The sequence below is a fragment of the Netta rufina genome (assembly GCF_964035555.1).
Source record: "Netta rufina genome assembly, chromosome: 2".
In the NCBI taxonomy this organism is placed as follows: domain Eukaryota; kingdom Metazoa; phylum Chordata; class Aves; order Anseriformes; family Anatidae; genus Netta; species Netta rufina.
Window position 1 is genome coordinate 31,060,832 of NC_140124.1, and position 16,235 is coordinate 31,077,066.

Genomic DNA, 16,235 nt, shown 5'->3' on the forward strand with positions numbered 1-16,235 from the left:
GTAATTGTTTAAACCTAAACATATTGTCACAGTGTACTCTCCTGCACGTCTAATATACTCATGTCAGAGAACAATGAAATGGAAGCATCAGCTCAAGACCAGCTTAGTTTATATATTATTCACAAACTAAACAGCTTCATACATGAAATTTAAATCTGTATTTAAGATGTACAATGTGAAAGCTTCTGCACTGCTCTAAGAAATTCTGTTACTGAATTCAAGCATTGTCAGGGAGTGCCTATAATAAAAAATGGTAGAACAGAGGAATAGAGGAAAATTCTTACTGACCCAGGCATGTAAAAATTAGTATCCTATCCTAAGTCTTCTATATTTATTTCATTGTACATTCAGAGTTAATTTACATTACAACCATCTCTTTCAAAATCTTACTATTTCTAAACTCTCTTTTTGACTGAAAAACTTTTTAACAAAGTTTGACACAGTGCAGTTAACCATCCTTGTCATGCTCACACAGCTCTGTGAAACAATAGACATAGTTTAAGCTTCAGACCACAGATTTGAAATGGTGGAAACAGCTGGAAATATTGGCACAAAACATATCCACAAAAGGGAAAAAAAAAAAAAAAAAGATTTGTTTAGCTCTTTAAATGACACAGAAGGAAATACGTTATTTAAAAACGCTTTTGATCTGTTGAATATTCAAAGACATTCTAATAGGTAGTTTGGGGGATTGTATTTTTGTCTTTTTTGTGGGTTTTTGTTTTTTTTTTGCTTGTTTTCCAAGACTGGATGTTTGAATGAAGTACTATGGATGGAGTGAGATCCAGATTTTAGCATTACACCAATTTTTCTTCTTCCACCCCCCAAACTAGTTCCAAAATATTTTGATAAACAGTATTACTTCCTAAGAAGCAAGCTATCCTGTGGTTGGCATAGAACAAAGGCTTAGAGAAAAGAGCAGCAATGTAGACAGCATCTCATGGGACTTCCCAAACGTCCATAAGCTAACTTTTTTCCAATATCCCATTTCAACTGCTTGAAGTATTAAAGTAGTAGTATTTAACAACAAAAATGATTTAACTCTTAACATACATGATACTTCGTTTTTAATTGATAAAAGACTTTGGACAGATACTAGGAATCTCATTACCTGGTCTGATTACCTGGATCTGATAAAAGCAGAACTAACACAGATCCAATACAAATTTTCGTTACAATACTGTCATTTTCTTATTGTTTCATCATTCCTGAGTTGCTATGCTTACAAAATAAGGGAACAAAAAGAATAATCTTTACATATTAATTGAAAGAAAGTCTTCACGTTTGCTCCTTTACATATGTACTTTTAAAGCCTGTATAGAATTGGTCTTACTTCTCTAAGTAATTTCTGTGTCATCTTTAGTACTTTTTCCCTTGTTACCAATGGTTAGCACCCCAGTTTTACTTTTCCATGCAAACCCATTCTACAACAATATCAGAAGACTTGCATTAAAATGCATAACTAATTAACAATAGCAGATCTTTATGATTTTTTCCAGTTCCTTTCCACTCAAAAGTTTCCACTGCTGAAGTGCCAGAGTACATCATAAACAGACTATTATGCAGCATCAAGAATGTTTTACTAAGTTGAATAAGAAGTAGACACACTTGCTGAATTTAAATGTCTTTTTTATCATCATATATTTAAGGAATTTTTTTTATTTTTATTTTTTGCCATGTTCACTACCAGAAAGTGCTGAATTTAAGACAGCTGTAGCTGTGGATCTGCTGCAAGCATTCAGCCTACATATGCATATATTCAGTCTACATATACATGTAGAGTTCACAACAACAAAATGAGAAGTAATGGAAGCAGCAAACAGAAGGATGAAACAGGTGAACGAGAAAAAAAGTGAGATAAATGTGAGTTCAAACAAACTCATCACTGAAACATTTTCTACTGAAGTTAATTATTAAAATTGCTGCTACACACATCCAGATGCAGTAGTGGTTCACAGTGACAAGAATAAAGATACCGTAATTAACTCCATAACAGAATTACGCAAGCTTGTTTTTCTGCAGATCTGCAACCTATATCCCAATGCCTCTCACTGCAGTAACCACAAGTACCCTATCAAAACACATCACGATTTGCTGCACTCTACCTTTAGATCTCCTGAATACCACCCATTGCAACATTTCAGTACTCAGTTTGCTTCTAAGTCCACTGAACACCAGTTCAAAAACATTGAACAAGTATTCAAAAAGCATTGATTGGTTCCCAGATACCGTATGCTAAAAGGTTTGTGACAAAAAAAAAAAAAACAAAAAAAAAAAAAAAAAAAAACAAAAAAAAAAAAAAAAACACAGAACATAACAGCTGGCTTCACATTCCAGCCATGGAGTCAAAGGCTCTAATTTAGGTTCCTATCAGTGAAGTTGGTTTACATCCTCCTCACACTCACTGATTTTTCAAAAACCATAGTTCCAAAAACTACACCTCTGTCAATTTTTATTAAAATCAGAGACAAGGGTTAAAAATATTACACTTTCATGTAATAGTATTTTTTTTCTGCTTTTTTCTGGAATAAACTTCCCAGGTCAATGAATGCAGCCCACACTGCCATCACCTGCAACCTGCGGCCATATTGCAAACTGCTGCTATAAGTGGGAGTATCAGCTCCCAAGTAAAGCCAGTTCTGCCATTTCTTCTTATTAGTCCTCTTTGAAGGCAGGTTGTAATCTCTCTCTATTGGGACTGATGATTGCTATTAACTGTACACAACTAGCTGCTAGGTAGTAGTAGTAGGCACACATGGAAGTCCAAACAAACCAATCATCCTATAGAGAAAGAGTACATGGGCTCAACTTTACCCCCAAATCATAAAAACATGAGTAATATTATTTTGAAAATCCCTAGTTCTTTTGTTGACTAGATGGAGGCCCTAATGCCTACAGACCCTGAGTAATTCATAATTGAATCCTTCCAGAGAAAAGTGCAACCTCGCTATTAAAATAAATAAATAAATAATACAGAATAACTAGAGGTGCTTTACCAAGGAAACAAGGGTACCCATAACCACAGGCGAGAGTAGGTACATTACCGGTTTAGTGCGCAAAAGGGGTTCTTTTTGGTGCAAGAATTTCCTGTCTCTGTACTTAGATCCATACAGAATGCACCCAACAGTGCAGCTGGAGTGCTTAAAGTCATTTCCCTTCCAGTGGAATCAAGGTGAAAGACACATAAAAGAGCACTAGCTAAAGCACATTATTTGCTGTGACAGCAGCCAGTACTCTTAGGCATGCATTGCGTGCATATGATTGACAGCTGGGACAAATTCATTGTTGGTAAAGTCCCCACACTGACACACAATCATGAAACAATAACAAATCACCAAAACTCAAACCTCAACCTTTCTTTGTGCCACACCAGTGGATATATTCCCAATGTCACTGCAACAAAGCCCACACAAAGTAGCAAAACAAAAGTGAGAATACAAAGTAGGTGAGAATGAACAGTAGATACTAACATGAGGAAGAAATACCTCATGCAACTAAGAGCTAGTTATTAATCAGATTGACCTCATAAAACAAGGTCCAGAGTAGCTATGAGGCAGTATTGACTTTTCTGGTATCAGAAAAGGACACAGAAGTCATTTTGAGCAACCAGCTGAACATGGAATTTAAGACCACATATGCAATTTCAGCTTTTTAAAAGGTCATGTTCCACTTACAATAGCAAGAAGAAAGAAATAATGTTAATATTCTGTGTAGCAACAGTAGTAGTCAAAATAGCGTATTAGGATTCATTGCTTACACTTAAAAAAATATCCCTTAAATTGTAAAAAATACTTGAAGAGCTATATGAACAAGACAAAGACCAAATGAAAAACTTTCTCTCAATGTAGAAAGCTACAGATTACTTAGGTTGTTCGAAGAAAATGTAAAAATATTATGATTCACTACCTTGAAAGTAAGGAGATTTCTACATACACCAACCTCTAAAATCAAGCCATCAACAACACAATTTGATCAGGCTTAGAAGCCAATGTGAGTCCCACTCAGGCTAAGCTAAAGTGAATGTTTCATTTTGTAATTTTCTTTTTTAACAGACATTATTCGCGCTTGGAACTTATGTAGAGGATCACCTCTTGAAATTATGCAAGATCATAAGCAGTCTTTTTCTTTTCCTTTGCATGCACTAAACTGTAGGTAACTGAAATGAAAATCTCTAGCATCACTACCTCATGTTTTTCTTAGCTCTCTCAAAATATGGAGTACACCACAATTTAGATGGGTGGTCTTCTGTCAGCTGGATACAGTGATTCTCACTCAGTATTTAGGACTTTCTGAGTCTGTGCTGAACGGGTTATCCTTGTGGATACCTTACATCTATCAGGGTAAATCCAGTAACACGTGCAAGAACACTCATAATGCAGTCTAATTTCCAACTTTAATAATGGCAGTACATCTCCCTAACATATCCCCACCAAATTGTATCCTTCACTACCACAGAGATGCCTGATTTCACCCAGGGTGTGGTAGCTTTGCACTGCTGCATCAAACAGTTCCAAGAGTTTATATGTAAATTCACAAAGTGCTCTGAGATCCTACAGGATGAGGAGTGCAGTAAAATGGAAGTAATTATCCCATTAGCAAAAAAAAACTTTTATTTTTTTCTTATGCAAGGCATTAGAATTTCTCCAAACATTCTTGTGGCGGAAATTAATTAGGGCAAGGTGGGGATTCATACAATATCCTGGCTCTACTATTGTGCCAAAGAACTAATCAAGGACAGAGCTATCTAAGCTAGCATAGTTTTCTCAACAGACCACCAATCTAGCTGCAGGTTCTGAATAAACAGAACAAAAGGAGCCCTGCTGAACAAAATTCATTAAATATATTTTACCTGAAAATAAGTCTGTAAAATTGGGTAGTTTTTAAGCATACGGAAAGGGAAAAAAAAATACTCAATCCTATAAATTTTACAACCAAGCTGTTGGGGTAAGAATATGCCAGATGAAGTAACTATAAAATCTTGGAAAAATACTCAGAACTACAACCTAATGCTCATTTAGGTGAGGCTGACAACATATACTTAAGCAAATCAAAATTTTCTGTAAAACTAAATTTTTACAAATTAACTGCATTATAATTTTGCATCAAAACCAAAAAAGTACCAGTTTTCAGCAAGAATTAACTGGAACAAAACTCAGATTCTGCTGAAGTTCAAAGTCTTTTTTTCAAATGGGACTAAAACCAGAGACAAAATCCAAGCAGAAATGGACCACACAGTAGAGGAAGCTGTTAACAATATCAAAAATTCTCATGTAAGGAGAAATGAGATTAAAAAATTAAAGAAAAAAGTTATCTTTAATCATTTAGGAACTACACATATTTTCTTCTCAAACAATTGGATCTAGAACCTTAATGATCCATGGACAAATCAGCAGAAAGGTTCCTTTTGTTATTTTACAAGCACAATGAAAAACTTAGATACTCCCTATCTTGATATTACTATATAGCTCATTAAAATCTATATTATTATACCATCAAAGGAACTGGAGTAGGAATTTTAACAAGCTGAAATAATCCATGCTACTTCAGCCAAGTATGTTGCCTAGGACCAACCCAGTAAGCAATTATATTAAAACTACTATTTCATTTTATAGGTAGATGCAAATATGTTATCTTCAGGACTCCATATGAAGAAGGGCTTATGCTTGTAATATTGTTCTCATACAATTCACAGCTAGTAGATTACTATCGCTTATTTTAGCTAGCTCATCTACTTCATGCATCACTTTGTGCTTCAGTATTTCAGAATGCAGTTGATGAGAAGGAAGAAAACTTATAGAAACAAACTGAAATGAAGAGTTAGGAAGAACAGAACAATACAATACTATAGGGTATGTATTTAGAAGGCCTGTCCATATAATTAAAAAACAAATTAGAGTTAAGCAATGTGGGTGATCAAAGCTGGGGGGTTGGGAGAAAATTGTTATAAATGAAGTCTCAACTCAATCTGAATTTAGGAATATTTATAAAAGGAATATTTATAAAAGGTATAAAAGGCTAGTAAACAGCGTTGGGTGTGCGGGGAGTCTACGCTCCACCAACATACACACACGAACATCAAACATTCTAAATATACAGAACATTGCTTTTCCATACTAAACCCGAGCATGCCTATACAATCAGAAAAGGTAACAAACAATCCTGTAAATTCCATGACTTACAATGTCCAAAAACAGTCTCCATTTTCCATTCCTTTTCTTGATTACAAATAACAGTCTCCATTTTCCATTCCTTTTGAAGAATATGTCTTGCTTTAAGTTGTCAAGCAACTCAGCCTTCAGGTCTTATGTATGCCGTTCTTCCAGGATCGAAGAAAAGCATATCCATCTCCTTTTCAAGGCCAATGGCACGTCCATGTCACCAGGGGGCGTAAAAGCAAAGGCCTGCGATGGCAGTAGCGGTGCGGGGGGCCGATGGTGTAGCAGAAGGATCAGTAAAAGAACCCGCAGCTCCCTCACTATCTGGCAAACCACATGTTTCTGACTGGGGTCCCACATGGCTCTTTAAGGCCTCAGAGATTGCTCGCCAGGTGCCGAGCAATCCCACTGCAACCTTGTCATTTTTAGTTGCAGAGTCCCACACCTTGACTTCAATTTGGTCCCATGTTTCAGGATCATAAACTGTCCAATTGTTAATAAGGAGAATAAGCTGTAAGGTTACCTGGACAGTCTTTGTTTCTAAGGACGTATGATTCCCCATAATGCGCTGCTGCTTACCAGCGAGGGGCAGCTGTGTGCGCGGGTCCGCTTCTCTCAGCTTGAGCTTCTTCCCAGCTCCGGTGGTGTGCATGTTTCCAGTGACTTTCGGTACCAGCTTCTCTGAGCAGTTTGCTGAGTTTGGCCGAACCCATCTTCATGAGGCGATCAGTGTGTCTGTTCCCATCCTGATCTCCGTTCTGCTAGCCTGTTCCTTTTCATTCCTTCTTTCTGCTTCTTTATTGATGACGTAACTTCATCACATCATGTTGCCTTCTTTTTTTATCTTGAGGACAGGCTCCCCTCTTATACCCTTCTCCCCACAGCAGTTCCTTTCAAAACAGCTTTTCATTGGTCAAATAACTTTGCAAATAACAACAACAGCAAACACCCAGAAACTTCCATGCCTTAACGGCTGGAGAACAAGAAACCGAGACTGCATGGAGTCTCCTGAATCACCCTTCTTTGTTCCCTCTAAACTCTTTTATATTCCTGATGGCCTCATCGTTAAGTCTGATGTTATCTCAACCACGGGGCTTTCCTACCCCCATGGCCACACTCCCACATCTCCCCCCCCTTCTTTATTAATATCAACCATTTTCTCGACAATAATTACCACTCCATATATAACAACATGAAGTGGATGTCCATGCACACACACAAACTATATATATAAATCACAAGATGCATTTGAACAATGAGGTAAACTTATCTTCACAATAAAATACACTTAATAAGAGATGTCTGCCTCTTTAAATATATATATATATATATTAAGGCTAAGAAACAATACATTACTGGTTAAAATCTACTTAAAATCTACTTGTCTTTCCTACTTTTTGACATCTGTTAAAAATAGTGATGATAGCATTTTCAACATCTTTCTACTACAAATACAAAATTGTTCTGACCCATAGCATCGATTTGTGATTGAATGGCATCAGGCAAAGGTTTACATATCCTTTTTTTCCTCTACTGAATATTAAGCTGTTCAGCCCAGCCACAACTTTGATGCTTTGGCATAAATGAAGTTTAATGTATATTGAATGTTTTAAAAGTTCGGGTGCCTTGTAGGTTCAGGTATCTTTAGCCTTAGGAGGGACGTAAACAGTGTTGCCTGTTTTATTGTTGTTTTAAGGCTTCCAGTGTTGGACTGAAGTGTCCAAATCCTGCCTCATTTGCATTTTGACCCTTTAGTCCTTTTTCTGAGTCTGACCCTTGCTCCCAAAGTTACCAAGGTTTTAGTCAACAATTTGTCCGCTACTGTTCATTTAATTGCCTGTTGCTTCTGGCAATGTTAATTTGACAGACATCGATTTCTTTAACAAAGAACTAACCCACAGGAAAATCCCCAAATCAGTCTAGACATTTTGCCTCGAAGGACTTGCCTGACCTATGCCAAAATATTACTAAACTGCTACAGCTGACTCCACTTCCCCTGCTACAGAGGATACTAAAATGTTTCACACATGTTTGAAGAAGAATCCCAGTAATGTGCCCTTTCAAAAAGCACTTCAGAAGTTTACAAAATCCACATGGAATACACTCCCTATTATTTACATACAGAAAAGACAATACTTTGAGCAAATACTTCTACAATGGGCCTAACAATAGCCAACTTCCTTTCTTACTCTGAAAAAACTCTTCCTTGAATGTTCTCAGGGGGTTGGTAGACAGGAAAAAAATTCGGATCTCATGACTTTAAAAAAGTCTTCCTTTTCTTCTGCTGAGGATCTGGTTGCACATTTTGCAGAATCTCTCTTCTCCCCATCTCAACCTCATCTGGGGACATCTTGTAATGATTTTTTGGGAGTGGAAGAACATCTGCCTCCCAGAATTTAGCATCAAAGTATTTGCATGATTCTCCCTGACACACTATTATTTTGTGTCTTGTCATTACTATGCTATATATAGCAGCTCTCTCCTATGCAGGCAGATGCTGGAGCCTCCCATAAGCAAATGTGATTGCTTTTTAACCAAAAATTGGCTACAAACAGACATACTAATGTAGTGCAGTCCCCCAAAATACTAGCCTCTACCTAGTCTCTACAGATTAGATAGATCCCCTAAGGTTTGTCTCTTTCTTCTGGGTATTTGTAAGGTACCTCACAGGCAACAGAGAAGCATCTCTAAATACGCTGAAGTTTAGCCCCCACCCCCTTTAATGGATATTCCTGCTTCCTGTAGTTTTTTTTTGTCTTTTTTTTTTCAGTTTCATTGTTCTGATTAGCTAAATATAAACTTCCAGAACCTACAAAAGGTCTACTATCAACAGATTAATAAAAATGCAATACAAACACCAAAAAATATGGTACAGCTTTTGTGGTAAATTATCCCAGGTACAGAAGATCTACCTGTAAAATAGCGTACAAAAGATTGTTATAAAGCTATCACTATATTTAAATAGTAATCAGACTTTGCAGTGTCATCCATATTTAACGAATTCCTGCCTAATAGCCTTCTAAAATGTCCCGCCTCTTCTTCAACTGTGCGTAGTTCTTCCCATGCCTTTAACTTCACCACACTGGTTGAAATGGTGAGGAATTCTATCCCATCCATGGCATAATCTGACACTGCATCATACTATCCTCCCTAGGCTTTTGGTTTACATCTCCAACACAGAAGCTGTTGAGGATTTTCTACATACCACTCTCCTGCTTCCATTTTCAATTGTTTCTCTGCCAGATCAGGAAAGGCAAAGTTTTTTGTTTTGTTTTGTTTTGTTTCTTTTGTTTTGTCTTTTTTTGTTTTGTTTTTGTTTTTTAATTGTTCCTCCTACCTTCCTTTCTTTGGTAAATACATTTAAAATACGTAATGATTTGCTAAGTACTTCAGCCATTCTGTATTGTCACTAATGTGACATGACATAACAAGATGTTTTGTATAAAAGACAATAGATCTCTGTGCATTCCACAATACATGTATGTCATAATGAGGTATCAGAGAAACCAGTCTCAGCCTACTCTGATTAAAGAAAAAAAGTAGTCTACCTGACTTCCTGATACTCTAATTCCTTATAAGATACTGCTCCAGGGGAACGCTTGACTTCTAGTAAGTGAAGTTTCACCCCCACACCCTCCTCCCAGGCTTACAGGATCATACTTTGCATTTGCTCCAATTTAATATAAAAGGGTGAACAGAAATATGAAACTACCTTAAGCAAAAATGAACAAGTCTGTTCTAAGGAATTCATCCTTTATTTGCTGTCTTTGGAAATTGTGGATCTTCAGTTAGCATTTAAACTTTTCTGATTTTTCTAGGGGCTGATAAAAATAGGAGGAAAAAAGTGTTTCCAAGATCAGGAATTAATTTCTTATTTTAAAAAACAGTAATATTTATTGGCTGTATTTGTCTCAGGTAGGTTAGAATAGAAGCAAGTAATGAGATCTGTGACTGTACAACCTTTCCATAGGTTTCACTAGTCGTAAGAGATTTGCATTTTTGATTTAAAATAGTTTAGCTAATTCACTGCTAATATTTACAGAAGCCTATTGGTACAGTTCATTGCATTTTGCATGAAACGAATTCATGAATATATCAGAACTAGGACCAATGGTATAACAACAGGTTTTTCCCCTTACCACATTTACATGGCCATTTACCCAATGTCACCTAGAAAAAAACTGGTTAAAGTAAAGCCTCATATTCCTGCCTATGAGATACAACACACATTTTAAATAAAGATCTCACTCCTCTTGCAGTTGTGTCTGTCACTTGCCCACCTTGTGGCAAGTATTTATCATACCAGATAAAACCTGTACTTAAACTGAAGAGCACATAGGAAGTGCTGTATTTTATAAGGATATGAGGTAAGGAAGCATATATGTGATATGTGAAATGGTAATACTCAGAGGCATGTAAGGAGGCCTGCAGAATTCATCTGTTTTTCTCTTCAGAGTGATTCCAATGCCCAAGTCTAAAGTCCTATTACAAAGCGGGGGCATCAGAATACTTCACTGTACCAGAAGTGAAGTATTATAAACAGCTGTTTTCCCATGCATCATATAACCAATGGAACAAAGATATGCCACAGAAAGCGGTAGGCAGCATTAAATATAGGACTAAATGCCCTAATCTGCCAAAACTTACCTCACACCTGTTATATATGGAGTGGTAATTATTGTCGAGAAAATGGTTGATATTAATAAAGAAGGGGGGGGAGATGTGGGAGTGTGGCCATGGGGGTAGGAAAGCCCCGTGGTTGAGATAACATCAGACTTAACGATGAGGCCATCAGGAATATAAAAGAGTTTAGAGGGAACAAAGAAGGGTGATTCAGGAGACTCCATGCAGTCTCGGTTTCTTGTTCTCCAGCCGTTAAGGCATGGAAGTTTCTGGGTGTTTGCTGTTGTTGTTATTTGCAAAGTTATTTGACCAATGAAAAGCTGTTTTGAAAGGAACTGCTGTGGGGAGAAGGGTATAAGAGGGGAGCCTGTCCTCAAGATAAAAAAAGAAGGCAACATGATGTGATGAAGTTACGTCATCAATAAAGAAGCAGAAAGAAGGAATGAAAAGGAACAGGCTAGCAGAACGGAGATCAGGATGGGAACAGACACACTGATCGCCTCATGAAGATGGGTTCGGCCAAACTCAGCAAACTGCTCAGAGAAGCTGGTACCGAAAGTCACTGGAAACATGCACACCACCGGAGCTGGGAAGAAGCTCAAGCTGAGAGAAGCGGACCCGCGCACACAGCTGCCCCTCGCTGGTAAGCAGCAGCGCATTATGGGGAATCATACGTCCTTAGAAACAAAGACTGTCCAGGTAACCTTACAGCTTATTCTCCTTATTAACAATTGGACAGTTTATGATCCTGAAACATGGGACCAAATTGAAGTCAAGGTGTGGGACTCTGCAACTAAAAATGACAAGGTTGCAGTGGGATTGCTCGGCACCTGGCGAGCAATCTCTGAGGCCTTAAAGAGCCATGTGGGACCCCAGTCAGAAACATGTGGTTTGCCAGATAGTGAGGGAGCTGCGGGTTCTTTTACTGATCCTTCTGCTACACCATTGGCCCACCCTGCTGACCTGGACGTGCGTTTTGACCCAGGCCTATTTGCCTTGAAAAGGAGATGGATATGCTTTTCTTTGATCCGGGAAGAATGGGATACATAAGACCCGAAGGCCGAGTTGCTTGACAACTTAAAGCAAGACATCGTTCAAAAGGAATGGAAAATGGAGACTTTTAAGTCATGGAACTTACAGGATTGTTTGTTACCTTTTCTGATTGTATAGGCATGCTCGGGTTTAGTATGGAAAAGCAATGTTCTGTATATTTAGAATGTTTGATGTTCGTGTGTGCATGTTGGTGGAGCGTAGACTCCCCGCACACCCAACGCTGTTTACTAGCCTTTTATACCTTTTATAAATATAACTTTTATAAATATTACTAAATTCAGATTGAGTTGAGACTTCATTTATAACACACCTATTCATTTATGCCCTGGTTTCAGCAGAGATATCGTTTTCTTCATAGCGGCTGGCATGTTGCTGTGTGTTGGATTTAGGAGAAAAATGGTGTTGGTAACACACCCATGCTTTAGTTGTTACTGAGCAGTGCTTACAGCAAGTCAAGGACTTTCAGCTTTTCATGCTGCCCTGCAAGCAAGTAAGTTGGGGGTGCACAAGAGGCTGGGAGGGGACACAGCCAGCACAGGTGACCAAAGGCATGTTCCAGGCCATGTGCTGTCATGCTGAACACTAAAACTGGGGGAGTTGGCTGCTGCTCAGGGACAGGCTGCGCATTAGTTGACAGGTGGTGTGCAACTGCATTGTGCATCACTTGTTTTCTATATAGATTATTATTATAATCCCTTCCTTTTCTGTTCTATTAAACTGTCTTCATCTCAACCTAAGAGTTTTACCTTTTTTCCCCAGTTTGATTCTATCCCCCACCTCACTGGAGGGGAGTAAATAAATGGCTGCCTGCCACGTTAAACCACAACAATTTATTCTAAGTACTCTATCTAATGACACAAAAGCCAGAGTAATGAGGCCTTTTAAGATCAGGACACCATTTTAGCTCTACTCTCTATTGTGGGTTCTGCTTAATTTCAATACTGCCTTTAAATGTTTTTAGTGCACCACTTAAATATCAGATATGAGATCAATGAGGAATGTATGTTTTACATTCCTCTCAGTCATTAAAGGACAATGGAAGTACATGCAATTTTTGGAAAAGTTAAAACGTTCCAACAGCACTACTATAAGCTGAGAAGTTACTCTTTATGACAACAGAATTCTTAACATGGCCAGATTTACCTTAGGACCTGAACACAAAATACCTGTTTGGAAAATATATGTTTTAAGGCCACAGACAAGATATAAGAGAGAAAACTATGCTGAGATCCAGCATAAAACCTGAGATGCAACACAAAGAAATGTATGCAAATTATCTGTCTGGATGTCCTCAGATACATTGATTTTTGGCACCACTGGCAAAGGGATTCACTGTAATATACATATATTTTAAGAAAATATTGCAAATCAATCTGACATTGTTTATATCTACTTCAATAATTTTATGTACAAGGCATGTATTGTTGCCCAAACTACCATTGTCCTTTTTTAATCACGCAAGAAATAGAAAAAGGTTTCTGAAGAAATGCTTTTCAATTTGAGAAAGAAAAAGAGCATACAAAAGTAAATGAGAAAACTAGCCAGCTCTGCTCAAACCTGTGCCAGGCAAGAAAAGCAAAAAAGGGCTGTTCATGTGTAGCTTGTAAGAATAAGAGAACTGATATTTAATTGAAAGGTGTAACTTCGTGGTTAAGATACCCAGAGATCTTACAGTTATGGAAAAGAACAAATCTGGAAGTTAACTCTCTACCTATTCACATCAGATGATGCATTTAAATGAAAGAGTTTAAGAGCAGTATTCCACATTACCCTCAATGCAATGTTATTTGAAGCAAATTTCAAATGGACTACTTCTTTCTAAGGAATGCATGTTTGACTGCTGTTTTCCCCCCCACTGTTGTTGCATAAAGGTCACAACTGCATAAACCACACAGAAATGGGATCATAATCACAAGCCAAGTCAGCTGAACTGAATTGTTCAACTCCCAGCACTGTGTCTTCCAACATGAATAACAATATAATTTTTATCTTTGTTCTTCTGTACAAGGATACTTACCTACTTTACCATGTTGTGGGGACCAATGATGGGCATCTATGAAGTACCGTAAGCTGCACCTATTCCTACAAAAATCTGCCCTACAGTAGCTTTACTAAATTCTTCAGGACAGTGATTATCTATCTTTTTTTATTTGTTTGTACAGTTCCCAGAACAATAGGGTCTTAATCCTTGACTTGGACAGCTAGGCACCATTGAAACATAAATAATTAGCAAACAATATGAGTTGAGAGATTTAGCGAAGTGTTATCCTTCTCAGAGCTCCAAGGCACAGAGCATTTAAATGACCAGAATTTAGCCAATGCAAAGGGAACTGGGGACAAGGAATCATAGCCTTGATTGTTTGCTAACAACTTTGGTGGCTTATTCTTGAAAGAGCAGGGATATAAAAAAGAAAACTGATGGAATGCATATGTGAGAAGACAACACTATTCAGAGGAACATAGGGATTGCAAATATAGTTGCCTTTTGAGCAAGGCAATAAGGGGCAAAAAATTTTTTTATGTATTTGCCAGCTCTTCTGTATCTGCAAAATAGGAGCAAACACAGTAGGAAAAAATAGAGGGGTTTTGTTTTGTTTTTGAGAAAACACATAAACATGCAATTTGCCAAAACGGATACACACCAACAAGAAAGAAATGATTGCATAACCAACAGTAGCTGTTGTCTCTTGAGATGTGTTCCATGCATGTATACACTGCCTTTATCACAGGCATGCCCACTACATTCAAGCTATAGACTTTCATTTTGACATATCAGCTGTATACATCAAGAAGTTCCACCTGCCTACCATCAGAAGTAAAATGGCTGGAGCTAGTACAATCACTTCAGTAGTTCTTCATCTTGGACAACCCTTCATCTTCAGCACCTAGGAATAGCTTCAGGTATCATGCATAAAGGGTACGATATGGAATTTTTGCCAACATTTCAAAGTACTCTTCATTGCCTGTCCACGCATTTGTTCTGTTGTTGGTGACTTCAAAGCTATGCACTATCAGTAATTTTGTCTTGTTTACTCTAGAAATGAAAGACTGATGACTGTCAGCATTAGTGGAGTGAAAAATAATTCTTTCCAAGTGACAAATGAAGAAATGCTCTGCTTTCAGTCAATCTAGAAGATACCTGGAGGACAGGCAATTTCCACAAGGTGATGAATGAAAAGGAAGTAGAATGCCGAGACGAAAGCCTGGAGTGTTTCCAGTAAACTGTGAATGCAGGGTGGGGCAAATGAAAGCAATCTTCTAGAGGGATAAAGGCAAAAAAGTCAGGGTTTATTATACTACCCACAGTTTTTGTTCTTCTTAAATCAAGATGAAGTTAACATGATGTATTAGAAAAAAAAATAATTACAACACACTATGTAAAATATTATTTTCAGCCAGTAATCAAAGTTTGTACAATATGATCATTTATTATAACACATGCAATATGAAACACTTTAAACATTTCTCTAGATGTATCAAGGTAATATTATCCAAGTGTTTTAAAACAGCCTAGATCTCATATTATTATATAATGCCATTACTACACTGTGTATGCAGAACTTTGTTTGATACTCTATCAACTACACATATAGAATACATACATAATTTTAAGCACGTTAGCCCACTCATATAAATAATCTATTTAATATATAATAAAATTCAAAGCAAATCAATAGTTTCCAATAGTTTAGACCCTCACCCCCACACACCTTGTATTTGGCAGTTTGATACCAGAAATATTTGAATAGATGAGTACGATAAAGCACTGTCATCAAAATATCACAGAGAAATAAGATGTCCAATTTGATGTGATCTGAAATAAATGCCTATTTGTGAGAGGTTTTTTGTTTGTTTGTTTGTTTTTACACACTAAAGGCAAACAGTCCTATAAGAAAACTCAAAGTCTTACCTGTTGGTATGCTTGATAGATTATATCAAATAAGAAAGCCTGAGGCATTTCACTTGCTCTGTACCTGGCACGTTCCAATGAGTGGTCTAAACAGCCATCTTCACCAGAGGCAATAACAGTAGAAACTAAAGGACGAATTGCTCCTGCTGCCTGTGAAACAAAACATAAAAAGAGGCCTAAATGTTAATACAAATGTATATCAGATAGCTGCAGCCAAAAAAAATAAAATAATAAAAAAATCAGGGCTTTAAAATAAATTCTCTACTTATCTTTTATGTATCTCTCCATATGAAACTTTTCATATCAATATAGCCACAGAAGACTGTGTAAGTATACAATGAGAGCGAATTTAGATGCACAAAAAAAAATCTAAGTCCTTTATAAACATCTATTGTAATCACACATACAGACCTGATATCATTATCAGACTTTCTTCTACATACATATTAGGTGGTTTCTGTGAGCATAGACATATTTAGATATAAAACTGCAGG

General features: G+C 37.2%; 1 protein-coding gene across 3 annotated transcripts in view; it reads right to left on the reverse strand.

Moving 5' to 3' along the window:
- The window catches only part of CRPPA (CDP-L-ribitol pyrophosphorylase A), a 125,873-nt gene that overhangs the window by 82,986 nt on the left and 26,652 nt on the right, over positions 1 to 16,235 (reverse strand). For all 3 annotated transcript variants that reach the window (XM_084282700.1, XM_084282702.1, XM_084282701.1), the window contains exon 3: positions 15,742 to 15,891. In XM_084282700.1, coding sequence (XP_084138826.1) covers positions 15,742 to 15,891 — 150 coding nt within the window. The remainder of the gene's footprint in view (positions 1 to 15,741; positions 15,892 to 16,235) is intronic.